Consider the following 21,312-nt stretch of genomic DNA (forward strand, 5'->3'; position numbering starts at 1 on the left):
TCCTGGAACTGCATCCATTTAACATTTATTTGTCAAAGGCATGGTCGGTGCCAGGCAGCACGTGGAGGCACTGGGTGGGTGGGAATCAAGGGGGTCACCACTCTGCCCATGGGGAGGCCACGCCACTGACCGCTGGGTGGATATTTCAGCATCTGCAGCCAGCTGTGTTCCCGAGAGGCTCTGCTTTCTGGCCAGATGTAAGGCCTGGCCACAGTGTGGGACTGGGTCTGCAGGTGGCCCTGCCCGGAGTCCTGCCATATCCCCACCAGAGTGCCGCCCAGCCACACCAGGGCTGAGCTGGACACCCAGACCCCTGGGGCCAGGATACACTGGGACCCTCCTTTCTCTCAACCTTGGATCCTCTTTCACCAGAACTGTGTTCCCAGGTGACTGACGAGCCTGTCACGTGCCAGCCCCACGCTGCCCGCTCTCCTCTGTCTGGCTGTGGTACTGGCACAGGCCACACTACTAGAGTCAAGGCAGCCCCCCCAACCCCAGGCTCTCCTGGACCCAGAAGCTGGAGGTCGGTGGGATATGCTTTCTCCACCTTGTACCACACTGAAGTTTTGTGGGGCACAGTGTGTGCCGGGGTGGGGCCCCCGGGATCCAAGGACCCAGAGGTGGGTGAGGAGGAGCTGCCTGCCTGCAGCCCCGCTGTGGCCTGAGGGGTTGGGGGAGGAAAGACAGCCCTGTGTGTAGGAGGGGAGACCTTCGTGGGCAGGGCCCCAAGGCTGAGGGGGCCTGAGGCCTAAGACGTGACCCCAGGTGGGCTTCCATGTGGACAGCAGAAGCAGGAGACTCCCAGGGAGTCACTGTAGGGACACCCCCAGGCCCCAGCCCTGAGAATCACCTGTCCCCAAGGACCAGCTCAGCGGTGGGGACCAGGTGCCCAGCAAGCCGGGCCTGTCCCCAGACCCAGGGAGAGGTGGAACGACTCCCCCAGCTCAGGTGGGGGACTGTGGCCACCACCTTTGGCTGAGAAAGTGGAACCGCTGCCCTGGAAGAGCTCTGTCTGAACCAGGCTCCCAGCTGTGCCACGGCCGAGGCAGACAGCGTTTTAAAGGCGCAAGCCCCGTGTGTCGGGGCTTCTCAGGCAAGGCTGTTGTGCAGCTGCCACCGTGTCAATGGGACTGCGTCCCAGGTGTCCCTCGCACCCCTTCTGCACTGATCGTGTAAGAACAGGAGGAGGGAGGCAGGTGGGGGGCAAAGAGCACCCGCAGGGTCCGGGCTGGGCCGCCGAGGGCAGCCTCTTCCTCGCGGAGCCGCTCAGCCAGCAGTCTCACCAGGAGCTGGTTAGCCCAGGTTATGCCAAGGGCTGGGGAAGCACGCTGGTCCCAGAACCTGAGAAACAGGAAGCGGCGAGCTGTGCCCAGAAGGCTTGGTGGCCCCCGCCCACTTCAGCCCAGCTGTGCCCCTGGCACCTGCGCAGAGGTGCACGCGCCACATGGCTGCACTCACCCCAGCGGCCCGTGTGCTGCGCCCTGCTCCTCCATGGCCTCTGTCACCTGGAAGAGCACAGTCCAGGTCAGCTGCAACGGCCGCGGGTCTTCCCGATGGGCAGGCACAGGCTGCTACCCGCAGGGGCCGGGGGCCCCCGCACTGCCACCCGCCCCACCTCCAGACCGGCTCTGCTCTCGCATCCTGGCTAAAAGTACGAGCTCACGGGTGCACCCCTGCCTTGGTGCCCACCTGGTTGATGCACAGCACAGGGCTCTGGAAGGCACTGCTCAGCTCACGCAGCGCGGCCCCCAGGGACTGCAGACGCCTGGCCCTGGGGGCGGAGGCCTGGCTGTCAAATTCACAGCGGAATGGGGCCGCCACCGAGTCGATGACCACCAGGCGAGCCATGCCCCGAGACAGCAGAACGGGGACCTTCTTATTCACACATTCCAGCAAGGCGTCCTGTGGGGACAGGGCCATGGTGTATGCTGGCCAGCAGGCCCCCGCCCCTGGTGACCGGACCCCGTTTGGAGTGTCACTCAACCGTCTGACTCAAAACCTTCCTTCCCACCTGGGACTGACAGTGCTGGCTCTGCAGTCCCCAAACTCTGAGCCCAATTCTGTATTCTTCCCAAAAAGTCTCCAACTATAGAAGCTTCAGGCTCACACAACTGGTTCCCTGGACTCCATGTCCTTCCTCTGGCCCTCCCAGGCAGTCACTCCTTGGCCATGCCAACACCATCCTCTGCAGAGGCGTCCTTTGCCCAGGCTCCTGAGTCCTTGTGGGGGTCTGCTCTCCCTTCTGCCATGGTTTCACCCTCTCCCCCTCACAGGTCAGCAGCAACCAGCCCTCTTCTTCAGTGGCCCCATGCCAGGTGCTCAGACCACCCAGACCTGGCCACAGTGCCACCAAATCTAGCCCGTGGTGGCCATGACCACCTGGGCCACACCCTCTTTGGATGCTCAGCAAGGCAGGGGCCTAATGCCCTTCAGGCGTTACTCAGGCGAGGCAGGCCTGGCCTGCCTCTGCCAAGGCGTGGGGCACTCTGGGAGACCATCTGGGGGTCAGGATGGGGCTGTAGGTGGAGACACCCTTAAGGCCAGTGCCTCCCGTGCACCCAGGCCTTAGCCCTGTGCTCTGAGCTGGCCTGGCCAAGGGGTGGAAACGGCCCTGTGCCCACCAGCTCCCAGGAGAGCTGCCAGGGGAGGGTCCCCCAGGGAAGGCAGGTGTCCTCAGCTTCCCTCTGGGTGCTGCTGTGGCCTGTGGGTGCCACGGCCATTGGCATGGCTGGCCTGGTTTCTGACCGCAGAGGTTGGTGAGCTGTGGTGATGGGGGAGGGTGGCACAACTGCTCCTGGCACCAAGCAGGGTAGTTCAGGTCCCATGGGCCTTGCCAGCAGCTCTGGCCAGAGCTGCCCCTAGGCTGCCCCTCAGATCCAAGGTCTGCAGCCTCACACTGGTGTCACGCCTGGACCTCTGAAGACGCCCTGCACGCCCTGAGTGAAACTCGTCTGTGCTTCGTCTCCAGGGCGTCTCTGGCCGAGCCTCTTTTTGTGGAAAACGACAGCAGCAGCAGTGGCTTGGAAGACGCCACCGCTAACGTGAGTTCCACGGCCTGCAGCCCCAGGAAGCAGGCAGCTGGGCCAGGGAGGGACTTTGCATGTGCAGGGACTGGGGGGACTGGGGGGACTGGGGATGGGCAAGTGGTGACTGCTGCTAGCTGCCCGGCTGGGCCTCCAAGAGGGGCTTGGCTCAGAGAGCCCCACCCTCATGCAAGCCCAAGGCCCACAGAGTAGTCGGGTGGGAACGGCACCAGGCTCTGCTTATGCAAGAGAAGGCTGTGTCCACACCCCTGGCCTTCCCCGTGCCAAATGCAGGCCTTTGTTGCTCCAGAGAGCAGAGACCAAAGATGCACTGGTCCCCCATGACCCCTCGGCCCCAGGGAGGCCCACAACCAGCAACACCCTCTTCTCTAGGCAGACTTGGGGTGGGGGCTCCCCAGAGAGCTGTTTTCAGAACAGAACTTAGTAACACTATCAGGTTTTGGCGGCCCAGCCCTGACCTTCTGTCTTCTCTTGCAGTGACCCCGACCTGGCCCCGCTCCAGGATGGGACTGCCGAGTGTGGCCCGGAGCTGGCCCGGGACAGCCAGGGCAGCAGGGAGGGCCCCTGGCTGGGAGCCGCAGCGCTCACTCATTTCTCCTGCGTCTGTGTGCGTGGGGCACGATACTAATGACCACACGGCTGGCGTGACCTTGGGACTGGAGCTGAGGCTGGGCCTAAGCTGGTGCCCTGGTGCGGCGTGGCCTCTCCCAGGAGACCTGGGGCATGAGCTGGGCCCACGGCTCCCTTCCCATGTGTAACTTCCTCATGTTGTGTGCGATAATGTATTTTATTGTACATTTTTTTAAATTAAACGTTTATATGGCTTATGCTTTACTTCAAAGTTTTTTCTATAAGAACTCAGAAATGGGGGAAGGCCAGACGGGTGCGGTGGCTCATGCCTGTAATCCCAGCACTTTGGGAGGCTGAGGTGGGCGGATCACGAGGTCAGATCGAGACCATCCTGGCTAACACGGTGAAACCCCATCTCTACTAAAGATACAAAAAATGAGCCGGGTGTGGTGGCGGCGCCTGTAGTCCCAGCTGCTTGGGAGGCTGAGGCAGGAGAATGGTGTGAACCCGGGAGGCAGAGCTTGAAGTGAGCCAAGGTCGCGCCACTGCACTCCCACCTGGGCGACACAGCGAGACTCCATCTCAAAAAAACAATAATAATAAAAAGAAGTGGGGGAAGGCCCACCGGCTCTGCCAGACCACAGCCACGTCTAGGGTGGGCTGGACATGGCAGCCGCTCCCCCTGCACAGGGCGGAATTTCCTTATTTGCCTTTGGTCAGGGGTTTACTCCCAAACTTCCCATCTTTTCTTCTGCATCTTTTCTACTTCATCACTTCTCCCTCCTGGGATGATCTCTGTAAACTAAGTGCTGACAGCTCACAGCACTGCTACCCCAGCTGCAGGGATGCGTCCCAGCCTCTTATGCCTGCTTCCTGGCTGCAGGACGGACTCCACTGGCCCCCCGTGAGTGGCCCCTGCTCTCTGGAAGGCCCTGCCATGGGTCCCTCCTCCAAGCCCAGCCAGTGTCTGCAGGGAAGCCAGCAGCCAGGCAGTGGTCAAGGATCTAAGGTCGCCTGTGTGAGCTGGAGGCCCAGCAGGCCTTCAGGTGGAGCCCCTGTGCCTCCAGTGAGGGCCGTCTTCCCCTCAGAGGCAAGGGTGAAACCAACACAGCTCTCACCAGGGCAGCAGCCTGGAGAGCAGGTCCCACCCTTCTCAGGGCGGTGGTCTCCTAGGGCAGCCGGTCAGGGCTTCACAGCCCAGAGGAGGCCCTTGCCACCCGCCTGGGACTTCTCTTCCCCACTCCGTCTTCATGGGCAGGGTTGACAGATGGTGTACAGGCGCCCAGTTACATCTGAGTTTCAGATCATGAAGAAAGTTGATCTGAATATGGGCATCCTCATTCTAGAACACGCTTCAAAGCTGCCTAAGATTCAGACGTAACTGGATGTCGCAGCCTGCCGCCTTGCCTGCCTGGCCCACAGCCACTCCTGGCCAGGATTTTGTTTGGCCAAACTGCCGTTAGGCTCCTGAGCCTCCTCCTAGGCCCATCTGTGCACGTCCTCGTGAAACCCAGTTTTGGCAATCCCTGCTGAGATGGTAGCAGGACCCCTGCCCTCCACATCCAGTCGCCCTCAGTAGCTGACTGGTCCATCCTCCACCGTCCCCAGGGGCAGTCTGATCCCCATGGCCCACCTTCAGCAAGGGTCCTGGCAAGACACTTCAGCCAGAGCCCCCTCCCCTGCCAGTTCCTCTCAGTCACTCTCCATCCTCTGACCCACCTGCTCCTCGGGCGTAAACCCCCATGACCCATGCTGAGTTCAGAGCTGAACCCCATCTCTCCCTGCCCCGCTGTGAGACCTCACTGTCGTGGTGGTTACCTGCCCCAGTGGTCCTGAACAGCTTGCCTTAGGGGTGTCACGCGGCTTCTCCCACACTCACCACATCGGCCACATGCTCGATGAAGATCTGGCTGCCAAATCGGAGCTTCTGAAGCAGCTCTCCAGGAACGTCGGTGCGCAGCCGCGGCTGCTGGGCCATGAGCTGCTGCAGGCGCTTGTGTGGGAAGGCGTCTTCCGTGCAGATGTAGACGGCTCCTGGGAAGCGAGAGTGCCTGATGTGCCCAGGGGACTCCAGACGGGCCTGTGACTGCCACACAAATCAAGCGCAGACGTCTCCCACCATTTCTAACTCTGCCCCTCGCAGGTTCTTTGTCCCTGGCCCGGGGAAGGAAGAGGCTGGTGTTGGTTCTCACCCTCCCACTGGCAGCCACCTCAGGACCAGGTGACCCCTCAGGAGGAATACGGGCTGGGCCTCCACTTCCGACACCCAGGCAAGGACTTCCCCTGTCCTGGGCCCTGGGCTGGAATGGCCACAGATGGGAGGCCTCTCCTGCCCCACCCCGCCCCTCCTTCCCCCCGTGCCCCTCCGTCCCCCCTCTGCAGGGCAGGAAGCAAGTGGCAGCATCAGGGCAACGCCTTCTGGAAATGGCCCCGAGCCCCGACACATGGCCACACTCAAGGCCCCCACTGAGCAAGTGTTTCCTCTCCCACTTTCAAAACTTCTGCAATTCAAACAGCCGGCTTGAAAAGACACGTGTTGGCGAGGATGTGGAGAAGGCAGACCCGACCCCTGTGCACTGCTGCTAGGAATGCAAAGTGGTGCAGCTCGGAAAACAACCGGCACTTCCTCAAAAAGTTACACACGGAAAACAACCGGCACTTCCTTCAAGAGTTACACACAAACCACATGGCCCAGCGGCCACACTCCCAGGTAGACACCCAGGAACCCCCGCCCCATTCTGTGTCAGAACTAAGCTTCTGAGAGGCATCTGGCCCACTTGGGGCCAGGGAGGTACAAATACTGCCTTGGGAGGCCACGTCTCTTGTGGCTGATTCCCTTCCCTACCAGTGTCCCTAGCCGTGGCTGTGCCCCTAGTCAGGAGGCCACAGGAAGGTCGGGGCCCCGGGGTTCCTCCATCCTGTTGGCTGGAGAGAGGCTGGGCTGGAAGGCTCGGAAGCAGGTGGAGCTGGCCAGGCAGCCTGTTTTTGTTGGGGTCATGTATTGGGGGCTGCACAGCCATGGGGACATTGTGAAGCTGGCAGGAGGGTCGCTGTGGGCAGCCCAGCAGTGGGCAGGGCCCCAGCAGGCCTGGGAGAGCCTCATGCAGCTTAAGCACAGGACTCAGAATCACTCCACAGCCTGCCTGCCACTTTCTTTTCAAAATTAGGGTCTTCAGATTGGATGTAGGAAAAGAAGTCATTTCCCCAGAAAAGCACACCTGAGCCCTGACCTTGCACATGGTCACGGCGGCTGCCGGGCCTCCTCCCTGCCCCCGGCCTGCAAGGCTGGACTGTGCTCTCTTCCCGCAGCAGTCCCTGGGCTGGGCACCGCTGGGGGATTCGGGGAGGGTGTCCTAAGGCTTCCGTGTCCCTGGGTAGCGGGGAGTGTGGGCTTCACTGAAAAGGCCAACGGGGTGGAAGCTCAGGGGGAGTCACTGCACAAATCAGATTTGCATGAAGCCTGGCACGGAGGATGCTGGAGAATGAGGGTGTTTCCTGTCCTGTTCTGAGCACGCTCGAGTCCCACCTCCACCTCACAGCAGCTCTTCCACGGGGTAAGCGGGAGACTCCCATTTTCTTTTTTTTTTTTTTTTTGAGACGGAGTCTCACTGTGTCTCCCAGGCTGGAGTGCAGTGGCGCGATCTCGGCTCACTGCAAGCTCCGCCCCCCGGGTTCACGCCATTCTCCCGCCTCAGCCTCCCAAGTAGCTGGGACTACAGGCGCCCGCTACCGCGCCCGGCTAGTTTTTTGTATTTTTAGTAGAGACGGGGTTTCACCATGTTAGCCAGGATAGTCTCGATCTCCTGACCTTGTGATCCACCCGCCTCGGCCTCCCAAAGTGCTGGGATTACAGGCTTGAGCCACCGCGCCCGGCCAGGGAGACTCCCATTTTCAAGGCCAACTCCTATCCTCCTGGCTTGTGGCTGTCTCCAGGCTCACCCCTGAGACCAGCTGCAGGGACTCAGGCACCTGACAGGAGGGTGTCCTCCCCTGCACTGCAGGGACAAAAACGCCTGTGGTATGAGCAGACCCCAGCCGGGCTCTCGGAGACCCCTCACCCTCCACCCAGCACGGAGGCTCAGGCAGGCACAGCACACCCTTGGTCCCGGGGATGACGCTGACCTGAGGGTGGCAGAGGTGAGGTTCCCAGCCACACTGCCGCTGGCAGGTCAGGCCTGTGAGGAGGTGGCTGGCGCAGCCTGTGGGTCCAGGGCCTGGGGTCCCGCCCTGTGTGGGAAGTGAGCCCAGCAGGTGCACTCCAAGGCGCCACCAATGAAAAATGCTGCCACTCTGTGTTCGCGTGGAGTTTAAGACTGTGGGAATCGCACGTTGACACCAGGGAACTGGGTTAAAAGTTAAGGAGCTACTAAGAAACATCTCTTGTACTCAGCTCAGTTTAAAACGGCATGAGCTTTAACACCTGAGAGACCCAAGCAGGCACGCTCTGATGCTTCAGCAATGCAGGGAACCCTTGTTTCACAGACAGAGCTATACAGGCTCACCGGGACGTGCCAGGAGCATACCTGGCCTGGAGGCGGGGCACCCAGGAGAAAGGCCGTGCTGCCCTCCCTGTGCCGCTGGCTCTGTGGACTCCGGGCTTGGCAGCTGTGTGGAACCTGGGCCGGCATCGCTGTGCTCAGCCAGTGACCCCTGGGGGCCTAGCTCTGCTGAGGGCAGGATGCAGGGCAGGCTGCCTGGTGGTGGGGTTTGTACCCTCCCACCCCTCCTGCTGTCAGCTGAGCCCAGCCTCACTTCCCCTCCCTGTTCTGGAAGGAGCGAGGGCAGTCAGGACCAGAAGGAGGAGGGAGACACAGTGGTAGGAACGGCGCGAGAGGCGGCCACTCCCCCACCTCAACGGAAAGCTGTCCCAAACAGCAGGGGCCGCCCACCTGCCCAGACCCCATGGAAGGGATGGCCACTCACCAGCCTCCAGGCCTCCGTGCTGCCGCGGAAACTGCACAGCCAGGCAGAGCTGCAGCGCCAGCTGGGTCTTCCCCACCGAGCTGCGTCCGGCCAGCTCGGTGATGCCATCCAGGGGCAGGCCACCGCAGAGGAGCGAGTCCAGCACCGGGCAGCCGAGGCTCAGGCGCTGGTGCTGGGCCGGGAACCGCTCCTTCTGCTGGTGCAGCTGCAGTGCTGCAGGGCAGGGATGGTGTCAGGCCTGGCTCTCCTGGGCCTGCGGGCAGAGCTGGGGACTGTGGGAGGCACGGCCAGCCTGCCTATGCCAGGCGCAGTGTGGCTGGAGCAATGGTGCCTGTGGTCACCAGGGGTGAGCAAGGTGCTGAGGGCAGGGAGGGGTGACCCGGCCAGAAAGGGCGGGTTCACCTGAGACGCAGAGTCAGGGGGAGCCCCAGGGCCACCATCACATGCCCCCAGGGATCCCCCTATGGGGCGACTGCGGCACCAGAAGCCAAAGCTTCCAGAGAGCCCCCAGGTGCTCCCTAACAGCCTCCGTGTGCAGAAAAAGGCACAGCTCCGTCCAGCTGGGATGCCCTGGGTACTGAACAGTTCTGAAGCAGCTTTAATGGGCTCCCGCACGCGCACACACGTGCACGCCCCATGCTGTCAGTGCTCTGTGACGGACACCATTCTAGAGCAATGCTGGTCACAGCCTCTTGGCTAAAGGGCCTTGGATGAGCCATTCGACACAGCCTTCTCCACGACACCGAAGCCCCTCAGGGGGAGGCTCAAGGTGGGACACGCAGTGCAGGCTGCGCTCTTGGCCTGGGGCCTGGGCCGGGAGGAACAGCCCGTCCCTCGAGTCTGCACACTGCCTTGGGCATCCCGGTCAGGTGGAGCAGGCCACTCTGTGAGGACTGCCCAGAGCTCTGCCCACGGCACTGTGTGTGCGGCCGTGGCACCTGCCCACCACGGCAGCCCCAAGTTCAGCATGCGCCTCGGGGCCCGGGTCACTGAGCCACCTGCAGGGGAGGGAGGACCCTGCTCATGCCCAGACCCCGCTGCCCACTGGGGCCTGATCAGATGCAAGGATGGAAACTTTGTCCGTCCAGGCGCATGGGGTTCACTGGGTACCTCCCTCTGCTGCCAAGACCTGGTTTCCCACACGTGGTGGTGGCAACACGGCCAGGGCCGCATCTCACACCGTTCCCACCCTGCCAGAGCCTGAAGGGCTCTGGGTGCTGACTGCCAACTTCACCCCTGCTTCCTGTACCCCCTCCTCTGGCCCACAGAGCAAGATCCCCAGGAGGCCTCACAGCCCCTCTGTGTCCACCTCACACATCTTCTGACCCAACGCTGTAACCACAGCCCCATGGTTGTAGGACAAGCAAGATGGGAACTCTGGGGCGTGAGCAGCTGCCACATGCCCTGAGGCTGGTCCCTGGGTGCAGTCTGCACAGCCCCACGCCCTGCACCACAGGGATCATGATGCTGGAGCCACATGTCACCCCCGGTGGGAGATGCCAGGACCCACCTACCTGTAAGGATGCTGCTTCCCCGCAGGTGTAAGGAGGCCGTTCTCAGCAAGTGCCAGACCTCGGGGCTGGAGAGGTTGGTCAGTCTCTTCAAGTCCGGTCCAGAAAAGTGTAAAACCTCCTTTACTGATTTCAGTTTGGCTGAAATGACACAGATAAATTACAGGAAACTGTCGGACTGTAATAAAGCAGGGCGACACAGCAACAAAAGGTGCTTTATAAGAGCACTGTGAGACCACCGTGCTTCCAATTCTGGGGACAAGGTGGGTAGGGACCAGATCCCCTGCTCCCTGCAAACCCTGGACAGAGTGTGGCCGACACACGGGCAAGGGGAAAGGGCCGCTGGGCACTGCGCCCTGAGTCTTGGTGCTCAGGCAGACACCAGCCTCATGTGAGGAGCAGAAGCCAGAAGACGGGCTCGGGCAGGTCCCAGGTGCTAAGAAGAAACGACAGGCACCCAGTTCCATGCCAGCTGGAGACAGTGCTCCAGAAAGGGGCAGCAAAAAACCAACGCCGAGGTTTCCAGCACTCGCCCGCCAGGCCCGGAGCCGGGCTGAGCCACGGGCAAGGACACGTGCCCTGGGGAGTGGAGCGCTGGGAGGCAAGCAGAGTCCAAGTCCAAACACTGGCTGTGCAGGGCAGTCAGGGCACGGGGCAGAGCACATGCGAATCAGAACGGTGGCGGCATCAGTTACAGAGGTGCAGAGCCCCAGGACCTGCCATGTGGGGAGGAGGGCAAAGTTCATTTTGAACTCAGATAAGTGCATCACTTTCTACTTTCAAATTCGAAGAAAGACGACAAATGCTGCAGACTGATCAGCCCATCAGGGAAGTGCGAGGAAGCGCACACGAGAGGGAGCAGCGGTGGATGAAGGGCCCCGCCCGGCCACGGAGACTTACACCCGCTACATCAGAACCCCCCTCAACATGGGTGCGCTGAACGCTGCAGTGAAAAGACAACCATTGTCAGGCTGGAAAACAGTAACCACTGGTGGGATCTTCAGAAAAGCCACACAGAAAACACAAGGAGATGGAGAGGTGGGGATGAAGAAAGCGCCCCTGGGTTTCACCAGATCCAGCGGAGAGGGCTTCCCGTGGACAGGCTGCTCCAGAGGGCTCTGTGGGCCCTGAGGATTCGCCAGGATCGGGGCTCTGGTGGGGCGGCTCCCCTGATAAGTCTCACGGCCCCAGCCCCTTTCACAGTTTCGAAGTCTGCAGGGACTTCTGGAAACATTGGTTTTTGGATAAGAGACACAGGTGAGAAAGGAACTCCCTGGCTGAGCCCATTCCCCTTCTCTGTCCCTGGTCTGCAAGCGTCGTGTCTGCAGCTGTGGCAGCAGCCGTGATCACAAGGCCACCAACAGGAGGATAAAAACCAACAGCCAAGGATGGAAGGGCAGGACAGTGAGGCCCTGCCCAGTCACCAGGTTGCTGCAGCAGCTCCACGAGCACTCCCGCTTCTCGCCACAGACGGTGTGCTGAGGTTCACGTAGCTGAGGCCCTGGGAGATGGGGGAGGATGGAAGATGGAAGGAGGGTCCCCAGACAACAGCTGGGCTGCAGGCATGGAGAGCAGGGGCAGGGGCTGCACGTGGGGCCTAAGCTTTGAGCATTTGCTAACTCCGCGGAAAAAAGATGCTGTAAGAAAGAAAACGATCCCCCACACCCCACATTGTTGAACCACACCAGGTATGCACCAGTCACAACCCCAACAGCTGATGTCACCCAAACTAGGTTCTAACTATGGGCAGGGAGCTGGGGGAAGAGGAAGTTGGGGTACACAGGTGTAGGCACACTCAGTCCTCACCGCCCCCAATAGGAAGTCCATGGATAATCAATAACACTGACAAATCAAACTTTACAACGTAAACACATTTAGGAGCCCAGATGTGAATATTTTTTTAAAAAATAACTAAAAAACGGCTGGGCGCAGTGGCTCATGCTTGTAATCCCAGCACTTTGGGAGGCTGACGTGGGCGTATCACAAGGTCAGGAGATAGCGACCATCCTGGCTAACACGGTGAAACCCCGTCTCTATTAAAAATACAAAAAATTAGCCGGGCATGGTGGTGGGCACCTGTAGTCCCAGCTACTCGGGAGGCTGAGGCAGGAGAATGGCGTGAACCCGGGAGGTGGAGCTTGCAGTGAGCCAAGATCACGCCACCGCACTCCAGCCTGGGCAACAGAGCAAGACTCCGTCTCAAAACAAAACAAAACAAAACAAAAAACAAAACACTAAAAGACTTTATGTGGCTCCATTTTACCTTTTAGACAATATGCACGTATTACTTTGATAAAAATAAAAGTAACTGAAAGAAATCCATGCAGTTAAGAACACACACACACACACCTGAAAACCCCACAGTACCTCCTACCCTCGGTGTAATAATCAGGGTAGGCAAAGGGAGGAAGGCTTAGTGAGCCAGCATTTTGTTAACCTGCCTTATGTAAAGTGCACAGACCCACCCACACCCCTTATGTAAATAGAAATAAATGTACCTTTCTTAATTGCAGCAATAATTCTGGGATTCAGGTCCAGTAGATCTAAATCCATTCTGTCGGTGGGCTGCCCACCAGGATGAATAACTTCCCAGGAAAGACAGAACTATGGATGCAAATTCTGAAGCACTTGCCTTCAATTCAAAGCCTGTCAAAGGCACGCACCACGGAAGTGACAGCAGCCACCGTGTCCGTGTCATCCGGGCTCTGTCACTGAGGGTGGAAGAGACTTCACTGTACAAGGAAAGCTGTCTAGCTCTATCTAGGGCAACATGTCTGTAATTTACCTCTAAGAATTAGAATTATTTAGCAGCTTAGAACCCATTCCAGACACTGATGCATTTGAAAAATCCCCCAAACCCACCACATTCACTCCCTGTGGAAAGTGCTAGAAATAAGACCATCCTCCCGCGGCAGGTGAGTGCCCCGCCCGACTCACCTCTCTGGGGCTCGGGGATGACCCACGCGTTCCTGGCTGACTTGACTGAGGCATCTCTTGCACTCTGCAGTTTAATTTCCTTTAAGTGTCTCCCTGGGAACTCTGGAAAGAGTGGGAAGGTGGGTCTGGGATTGGCAGAGTGCTCAGGGAATCCGAACATCGGTGGCCTCCAGCTGTCTCAGCAGCCAACAGCAGAAGACAGCTTCCTTCCAGGACGACCACTGTGGACCCCACCCAGCCTCTCCCAGGAAGGGAGCTGGCAGCCCTTCCACAGCCCGAGCCCGGCCCAGAGAGGGAGAAGCTCAGCTCTTCTCCCCTCCGGCCTCGGCGGGCTGCTCAGGGACTCAGCCCAGGATCACATAAGGCCTTTCCAACAGGCCACTCTACATCCTCTGTCAGCTTCCCAAATGGGGAGACCAAGAGTGTCCAGGGCACCAGGAAACCAGAAGGCAGCAGCCTCGAGGGCCATGTCCTGCAGTGAGGCCTGGTGCCCTTGGCAGTAACCCAGCAGAGGAAAGGGCAGGCCACGGACTTGGAGAAGGCTTTCCCTTGGACCACACAGAATGTGGCACTGGCCTGGATGCGATTACGCTGGTCACTCCATGCCCATGCTCAGCCTGCTCAGGGCCAGGCGTGGAAAACAGACTGCAGGAGCCGCAGGCTGAGGCATGCCCCCAGGCACCCCGTGAGGCGGGCAGGGCAGGGAAGCTGGTGCTCCAGGATTCGTTTCCTGCCTGCGCACCAGGCTCCCGGGGCCCACAGCCTGTGGATTTTCTGAGCAAGGGACAGGGAGGTGCCCAGGCCTGGTTGCCCAGGCAGGCCTGACAGGAACTGGCGAGAAGCCACCCTGGGGGGCCGGGTGCAGGCCAAGGCAGGGCGGTGGGGCGCTGAAACCAGCTCCAAACTGCTGGCTGGCCAGAGTGAGGAAGTGAAGTTCCCCAGCACAGAAGGCAAATCAAAAAGGAATGCCACCTCCAGGGAAGGCACTACACTGCCAAAGGAGATGTGGCCTCGCCTGGCTCTGTGAGTTACTGACCTTGATTGCTGGGCTGCAAAAATACAAATCAACTTGAAGGTTGGGCAGATGCTTTGAGACAAGCTATACCCTGCTGGCCTGGGAGCTGGTCCTTGGTCCCAGCCTCTCAGAGAGCTCCCGCTCTCACACTCTCCACTGCTATTAAGGCACACTTCGAACTCTAACCAGATCTCACTTTCCAGGGGCCTGCTCCATCCGGCGGAGCAACGACTTTGGCCGTTCTGGCACTCGCCTCCCTGCGGCAAATGCACCCCATCCATGGAGGCCCTGCTTCCCCGCCAGGCGTCTTCACCTCCTCCCCTCTCCTCCCCTCTGAGCACTGTGAACCCAAGAACAAATTCTCTTTGACAATAAACCGTGTGATTCGTGGAATCATACTTTGGTCCTCTCCTTATTTCCTCCACACACAAGGACCCCTGCAGCGCCAATGCCCACAGGAGAGGGCAGAGCCAGCCACACGGACCCCCACCTCACAGGCTTCAACGCGGTGGGTCACTTGAGCCCGCGAGTTCAAGACCAGCCTGGGCAACACAGTAAGACCTATTCTCTACCAAAAAAAAAAAAAAAAAAAGAGAGAGAAAGAAAAAGAAAAACAGCCGGGTGCCGTGGTGGTGCTTGCGGTCCCAGCTACTTGAGAGCCCGGGAGGTGGAGGCTGCACTGAGCCGTGATGGCGCCACTGCACTCCAGCCCGGGCAACACAGCGAGACTATTTCAAAAAAAACAATAAAAATTCATGCCTTACAATGAGGAATTAAAAGGCAGGATGAATAAACATTTTCTTTTTTTTTTTTTTTTGCTTTTTGAGAACGGGTCTCTCTCTGTAGACCAGGCTGGAGTGCAGTAATGTGGTCTCCGCTCACTGCAACCTCCGCCTCCCGGGTCCCGGTTCAAGCAATTCTCCTGTCTCAGTCTCCCAAGCAGCTGGGATTAGAGGTACGTGCCATCATGGCCAGCTAATTTTTTGTATTTTTAGTAGAGACGGGGTTTCACCATGTTGGCCAGGCTGGTCTTGAACTTCTGACCTCGTGATTCACCCGCCTCAGCCTCCCAAAGTGCTGGGATTACAGGCGTGAGCCACCACGCCCGGCCTAAAGATTTTCTTTCCAAATCAAAGCATTAAAATAACTGTTCAGATCTCTCCCACTTCGATGCCAGGCCAGCGCAGTCCCAGGCGGACAAACGAAGGCATCGAAGGCCGGGGGCGCAGCCGCGGGCCCACCTCGGCCTCCCCTGAGCAGACACCTGCCCGCGCACACCGGGGCCCCCGGAGCCCGCCTTCCCCGCTCTGAGCGCACGCGGCCCTGCCCCGGGAAGGCGCCTGAACGCGACCCGAGCTGTGGCGGGGCACCCAGGGTGAGAGCTGCAGCCCCAGGCCAGCCTGCTCCCACCGGCTCGGGCAATGGAGACCCGCGGCCGCCCCCGCCCCTCGACCCTGCCACACCCCTCACGTCCGCGACCGCCCACGACCTCCGACCCCGCCGCCGCCTGGCACCGCAGCCGGGTTCCGCGGGTCTCACCTACCGCTGGCTCCGCACTCCTCTTCGCGCCGTCCTGCCCCTCTCGGCTTCCTCCAATAGGCGCCGAGCGCCCTGATAGGGCTACACCAATCAGAGGCGAAACGACGCCGACGTGGCTGACGAACCAACCAATCCAAAGTCTCAATCTTTCTGGGAAGGGCGGAGCGCATCCGGGCCAACCCTCGCCGCCGATTGGTAACTGACCACAGGGTGGCAGGGGCGGTGCCCTTACGCGGATTGGAGAGGGCAGCGATGGGGCGGAGTTCAAGCTCCGATTAGTCCGCGTTCGGTGGCGGGCTTGGCGATTGGACGCCGGTGCTGTCAGCCGCGCGCGGACCGGGGCGGGGCGGGCGGTGCCCCGGGCTGGGCTAGGGGCCGGGTGCGGGGCAGCGGGCCGAGAGACTGAGGCGGCGTCATGTCCTCCGAGGTGTCCGCGCGCCGCGACGCCAAGAAGCTGGTGCGCTCCCCTAGCGGCCTGCGCATGGTGCCCGAGCACCGCGCCTTCGGAAGCCCGTTCGGCCTGGAGGAGCCGCAGTGGGTCCCGGACAAGGAGGTGGGTGGTCGTCGCCCTGGCCCGCGCCTCCGACCCGCCCCGCCGCTCCGGCCCGGCCAGCGGGCTTCCGGGCTCCTGCGGCGCCCCCTCCGCCTCCAGGCGGCCCCTTCCCCAGCCGGCCCCCGCCCCACTCTCCCCCAGGTTGGCCGCGTCCCCAGGCCGCCGCCTCAGGCTCCTGCGCCCGCGGGGAGGGCGGGAGGCGCGCGGGGTCCAGGTGCGGGGTCCAGGTGCGGGGGTCCCGGGAGGGCAGGAGGCCCTGCACCTGCCCAGGGCGGGCGCCGGGAGGCGGGGTGCGGGGCGCGGGCTGGCCCCGGGGGTGGGTGCGGCCCTGCCCGAGGCCGGTTCGTGCTGGGCTGGCGCGTGTGGACTGCGTCCGAAGACCCGGGGCTCGCTCCTGAGAAAGTGGAAGGCGGCGCGCGTTCCTCGCAGGCTCGGCAGGGAGGGTGCGTGCTGTCCGCCGAAGCGCTGGAGCCGGCGGCCCCGCAGGGGTCCCGCCCGGGAATCTGGGGAGGCGTCGGTGCCTCGGGCGGGTGGCGGGTTCCGAAGCCATCTCCTGCTCAGAAGCCGGGCCGGGAGGAGGGCCAGGACCCACTCTGCGGGACTGGCTGCCCCCACTTCCCTTTCGTCTACACCACCCTCCACCTCGGAAGCGAGATCGCAGTCGCCCACTGGACAGTTTGAAGGAGACCGCAGATCTGCACGCGTTTCCCTTAGGCCTAGACACGGCGGGAGTTGCCCAGGCCACTCCTGCAGCAATTGGAGCGGGGGCGGGGGGTCCCTGAGCCAGGCGGTCCTCTGGGCCTCCTGCGGGGTTCCCTGTGACCTGATCGGAGGTGCCTTTGCCTCACACCAGCCCACTGGCCAGCTAGGAAGGCCCTGAGTGCATTTAATCCCACTGCCTGTGCGCTAACAGGTGTGTCCAGTTTCTGTTCTGTGGATTTTAACCACGATAAAAAAAAATTGGGGGAGAAAGATAATTTTTGTAATATGACTTTTATGCTTAACACATGTTACAGATTCGTTTAATTCCCTCAGTGAGAGAACTAAGCAGACGTTGGAACTAGGTTCAAGAAGTCAAAGTAGCACTAATTGCGTTCATTGAAGCTTGGTCGGAGGCCTGGTGGGGGGGTGGGCGGCCACAGAGCCTCGGGGACAGGACGGAATTCGAGTGACTCGGGAAGTGTCTCAGCCATCCTTTTTAAATTTTACTTTTAAGTTGACAAGTGAAAATTGTATGTATTTATGGTGTAATGAACTCTTTGTTTTTTTTTTTTTTTTTTGAGACTGAGTCTGGCTCTGTCGCCCAGGCCGGAGTGCAGTGGCCGGATCTCAGCTCACTGCAAGCTCCGCCTCCCGGGTTCACGCCATTCTCCTGCCTCAGCCTCCCGAGTAGCTGGGACCACAGGCGCCCGCCACTTCGCCCGGCTAGTTTTTTGTATTTTTTAGTAGAGACGGGGTTTCACCGTGTTAGCCAGGATGGTCTCGATCTCCTGACCTCGTGATCCGCCCGTCTCGGCCTCCCAAAGTGCTGGGATTACAGGCTTGAGCCACCGCGCCGGGCCATGACTCTTAATAGCACAGAAATACTCCACATCTGTATGAACCGTATGGAGCACGTGAGAAAGTGTGGCCGAGATGAGGCAGAAGTTTCCAGCAAAGCACAATGTCTTTCTCCCTACTGTACACATGCACTGATCGTACAGTTCTGTTTTTTAGTTAACCACTGTGTTCCCCTCCTTCATTCTCTCTTCCAGAGCCCTTTTGGTATCAGCTGAATCGTTTAGCATTTTCCCCCACCTTTCTTTGTGACCTCTGCTGAGGCCCTGTGGAAGTCCCGCGGTGACTTCCGACCGAGTGGAGTTGAAACACTTGAGTCAAGGTGGTACCCCTCGTGGAAGAGAAGATTCCTTCCCATGTTGACGTGGTGGCAGGATGCCTCTCCAGAGCCCCCCACCATGTTTGGATGATTAATTGGGATCTGAGCAGCTGAAGAAGGTCCTAGCATTGGGCGGGCTTGGGGGACAGAGAAACCGTTCTAGTGAAGATGGACTTTGTCTTTGAGTTTTGTGTTGTGAATTTTATTGGAGCATGGTCTTACAGGCCAGAAGTGACCAAAGACGGTGTTCTGGAGGAACTTAGAACGGGGCAGTGAGGGCTGGAAGATTTGGAATAAAGTCCAGCTTTAGTTGCAATAGCTCGAGGGGACACTACTGTAACAGTCGCCTGGCAGGCATGTGGCGGTGCTGAAGGGGACACTGAGCCACGCTGTGCTGGCTGTGTGCTTGGGGCTGCTAAGGTGATTGTCAGGAGGTGACTCAAATGTGCAGATAACTCGTTGTGGGAAATAGGTTTATTTGTGGTTGTTCATCACGGGGAGAGGAGAATTTGGTAGAACTTGGCAGGTGGGTAACATTGTCCTTGGCTTGGTGGCCGTGTGCCGATTGGCATCATCGTCATATCTGTAAACGTGTTGATCCATTTTCATTCCGGCTCTGTCCTTAGCCAGGGGAGTCTGAGTCCAGCCCATTGCTCAGCTCCGGAATACCAGGTGCCTGACCTGGGCTGGTTTATCAGTTTGGGCCCATGAGGGTTATCCCTTTAAAATGCTGCAAACCCCCCTGGGGAATGTGTGCCTTTCTCAGAGAGGTGGCCTGCAGCTCTCAGATTCTCAAGGAGCTCTGATGCAGAACCAGTTGAGAATCGTTTCTCCAGTCTGTGCCTCCTCAAGAACCTGTGGGGCAGGGGAGGCAGAGGCGGTGTGTAAAGCTTCGTGCGACACCAGTTTGGATAGAGGTGCTTTGCGGGTGTGAAGGAAGCCTCAGATGATCTCTGGGGCTTGTCTGACTCTGCCATCAAATATCCGACACTGACGCAAGGCAGTGGGCTTGGGGGTGGGCGGTCCGGGCGTGCAGCCATCTGGGCTTGTCATAAGCAGCTAAGATCCTGAGTTTTATCCTTAAAATCGTTGCCGCTGTGCACCCCTCCCACCTCCCATCCGTGGCGCTGGCAGAAGCAGTGACCGCAGCTCCATGCTGGCGGGTGGACACCTTGATGGATACTCTAGATTCAGAACCAGGGAGGAGAGAGCATGTGCGTGTCTGATCACGAGCCTGGACTCGGATGAGGAGAGATCTGAAGTGAGGACTGTTGCTAGAGGCCTCTGGGGCTGTGCAGCAGGGAGAACGGGGGACCCTGAGTTCTGTGAGGGTCTCACAGGCCAGGCCGGACAGGGCTTTTCTTTTGCAGGAAGGAGTGGCTAAGGCTAGAAAGAATCAAGCTGGGGAGGTGGGATGGGCCAGTGGAGGGTCAGGACCTCCAGCAGATCAGAGAGCTGAGGCCAGAATATAAAAATTAGGTGGGCGTGATGGTGTGTGCCTATAATTCCAGCTACTCGGGAGGCTGAAGCAGGAGAATCACTTGAACCCAGGAAAGAGGTTGCAGTAAGCTGAGATTGTGCCGCTGCACTCCAGCCTGGGTGACCAAGCGAGACTGTCTCAAAAAAAATAAATAAATAAATAAAAATAAAAATACAAAAAGTCCGGTGTGGTGGTGTGTGCCTATATCCCAGCTACTCGGGAGACTGAGGCAGGAGAATCACTTGAACCGGGAAGAGGCGGTTGCAGTGAGCCAAGATAGTGCCACTGCACTTCAGCCTGGGCGACACAGCAAGACTCTGTCTCAAAAAAAAAAAAAAAAAAAAAGTCCAGATAAGGGAATTGTGTTCCAGTTGATCATGAGGAGAATTTCTGGCCAGTGTTTTCTGGGGCAGAGAAAGGGAATTTGGAGGGCCTTGTTGTAGGTAAACAAGGGGGACATGGGGACATTTGTGATCTCTGGCTCGTATGGGGAGGGTGGTTCTCGGCGAAGGCTCTCCCAGCACACTGCAGGGTGGGGGGTTTCACAATTGTTTTCCAGGATCTCAGCGCTTGGGTAAGGCTCACCCTTGTGAGGTGCCAGGGGCTGCCAGAGCCTCCTCAGGTGTTTGGGAACCAGCAGCCTCGTGAGATACTGCCAGGGACACCGGCGAGCTTCTCAAGGGTCCCTGTGGCTGGCTAAGATCTTTTTCTTGTTTGAGACAGGGTGTTGCTGTGTCACCCAGGCTGGAGAGCTTTTACTGATGTTAGGTAAAACTGAGGCTTTGAAGCCACGAAAAAGGATTCCCGGGCATCCTGTGGGAGGCCAGGCCGCCTTTAGCGTAGCCCTCCCGGGATGTGATCACCGTGTCTGCACCTGTCACCATCTTCAAACTGTCTGACAGCTTGAAATTCTAGAAAACTGATAGTAACGCACATGTTTCTAGTCCCTGAGATGCAAGTAGATTTTGTCCCTTAGAGGTGAAGTTGACATCCTCTCTCACCCCACCGCGGGGTCCCTGTGAGACGAGCCAGTTTACAACTCCTGTCTTCCTTCCTCATGGCCTGTATCCATGTCTGCTCTTTGGGTCCTCCTTGGAACTGGGTTTTTAATCTTATTGGTTCTCTCATTAACTAATGAGTTAAATCTTTGACATGGGCTCCTTTTCTGTTTGTAGGAGTTACGCTGTACCATGTAAACATGATTGTCTTTCACTAAAGGTGCATTGATACATGTATTTAAGTTGTTTTCTGATTGACGAGTTCTTGGGGGGCTGAGAATTAGTTGACTGTGGGAGCCCCACCAGCCAGTGGGTGACACTTCTCACTGTAGTGTGGGAGCTCAGTGCGTGATGGGGCCTGACTGTCCTTTGTCACCCCAGCCTCAAAGGGAGGGCAGGCATATGTCCTGAAATTTGGTTCTTTTTATGGTAACTTTTTTTGAACATCCATTTAAACTCCCTAAACTGCTTACAGATGATATTGACATTGAGGGTGGAGGCGCTTTTGGTTTCTTGCGTGCTGTCAAACCCCACTCTTGGCAGGTGGGCCGGGTGCTGGTTCTGAGGAGCTGCCCTGTGACCCTCGAGGGCTGTTGCTGTTGCATTAGAGTGGGGGAGCGGGTCTCGACCTGCAGGTCCCTAAGGAGCTCTGTGCTGGTGTCTGCTCCCACCGTGGAGGAACGATGGGTTTCATGATTTCTCTTTTTTGTTTTGTTTGAGACGGAGTCTCACTGTCGCCCAGGCTGGAGTGCAATGGCGCGATCTCGGCTCACTTCAACCATCGCCTCCCGGGTTCAAGCGATTCTCCTGCCTCAGCCTCCCGAGTAGCTGGAACCATAGGCACCCGCCACCACACCCAGCTAACT

General features: G+C 59.1%; 4 protein-coding genes across 10 annotated transcripts in view; 3 read left to right on the forward strand and 1 right to left on the reverse strand.

The window, feature by feature from the left end:
- The window catches only part of KLC1 (kinesin light chain 1), a 71,173-nt gene extending 67,295 nt beyond the window's left edge, over positions 1-3,878 (forward strand). For 4 of the 6 annotated variants that reach the window (XM_025391427.1, XM_025391433.1, XM_025391436.1 and 1 more), the window contains 2 exons: positions 2,969-3,041; positions 3,522-3,871. In XM_025391427.1, the coding sequence (XP_025247212.1) occupies positions 2,969-3,040 (72 nt within the window). In that variant the 3' untranslated portion in view covers position 3,041; positions 3,522-3,871. Of the gene's footprint in view, positions 1-2,968; positions 3,042-3,521 lie in introns of all 6 variants that reach the window. The other 2 variants (XM_025391432.1, XM_025391434.1) reach the window with 1 other exon arrangement.
- XRCC3 (X-ray repair cross complementing 3) lies at positions 1-15,599 on the reverse strand. Its single transcript, XM_025391442.1, has 9 exons — positions 15,540-15,599; positions 12,986-13,191; positions 12,547-12,759; positions 10,052-10,189; positions 8,538-8,750; positions 5,494-5,648; positions 1,690-1,902; positions 1,459-1,505; positions 1-1,341 (listed from the first exon to the last, which is right to left on the reverse strand). The coding sequence occupies exons 3-9, from the start codon at positions 12,599-12,601 to the stop codon at positions 1,122-1,124; spliced, it is 1,041 nt and encodes a 346-aa protein (XP_025247227.1). The 5' UTR covers positions 12,602-12,759; positions 12,986-13,191; positions 15,540-15,599; the 3' UTR covers positions 1-1,121.
- LOC112628539 lies at positions 12,883-13,461 on the forward strand. The gene is given in 2 exon segments (XM_025391448.1): positions 12,883-13,131; positions 13,133-13,461. Coding segments are annotated over 2 exon segments (465 nt in total). The 3' UTR covers positions 13,349-13,461.
- ZFYVE21 (zinc finger FYVE-type containing 21) overlaps positions 15,508-21,312 on the forward strand; it is a 19,656-nt gene continuing 13,851 nt past the window's right edge. For both annotated transcript variants that reach the window (XM_025391443.1, XM_025391445.1), the window contains exon 1: positions 15,508-16,092. In XM_025391443.1, the coding sequence (XP_025247228.1) occupies positions 15,955-16,092 (138 nt within the window). In that variant the 5' untranslated portion in view covers positions 15,508-15,954. The remainder of the gene's footprint in view (positions 16,093-21,312) is intronic.

Source organism: Theropithecus gelada, chromosome 7b, assembly GCF_003255815.1.
Source record: "Theropithecus gelada isolate Dixy chromosome 7b, Tgel_1.0, whole genome shotgun sequence".
NCBI classification, from domain to species: domain Eukaryota; kingdom Metazoa; phylum Chordata; class Mammalia; order Primates; family Cercopithecidae; genus Theropithecus; species Theropithecus gelada.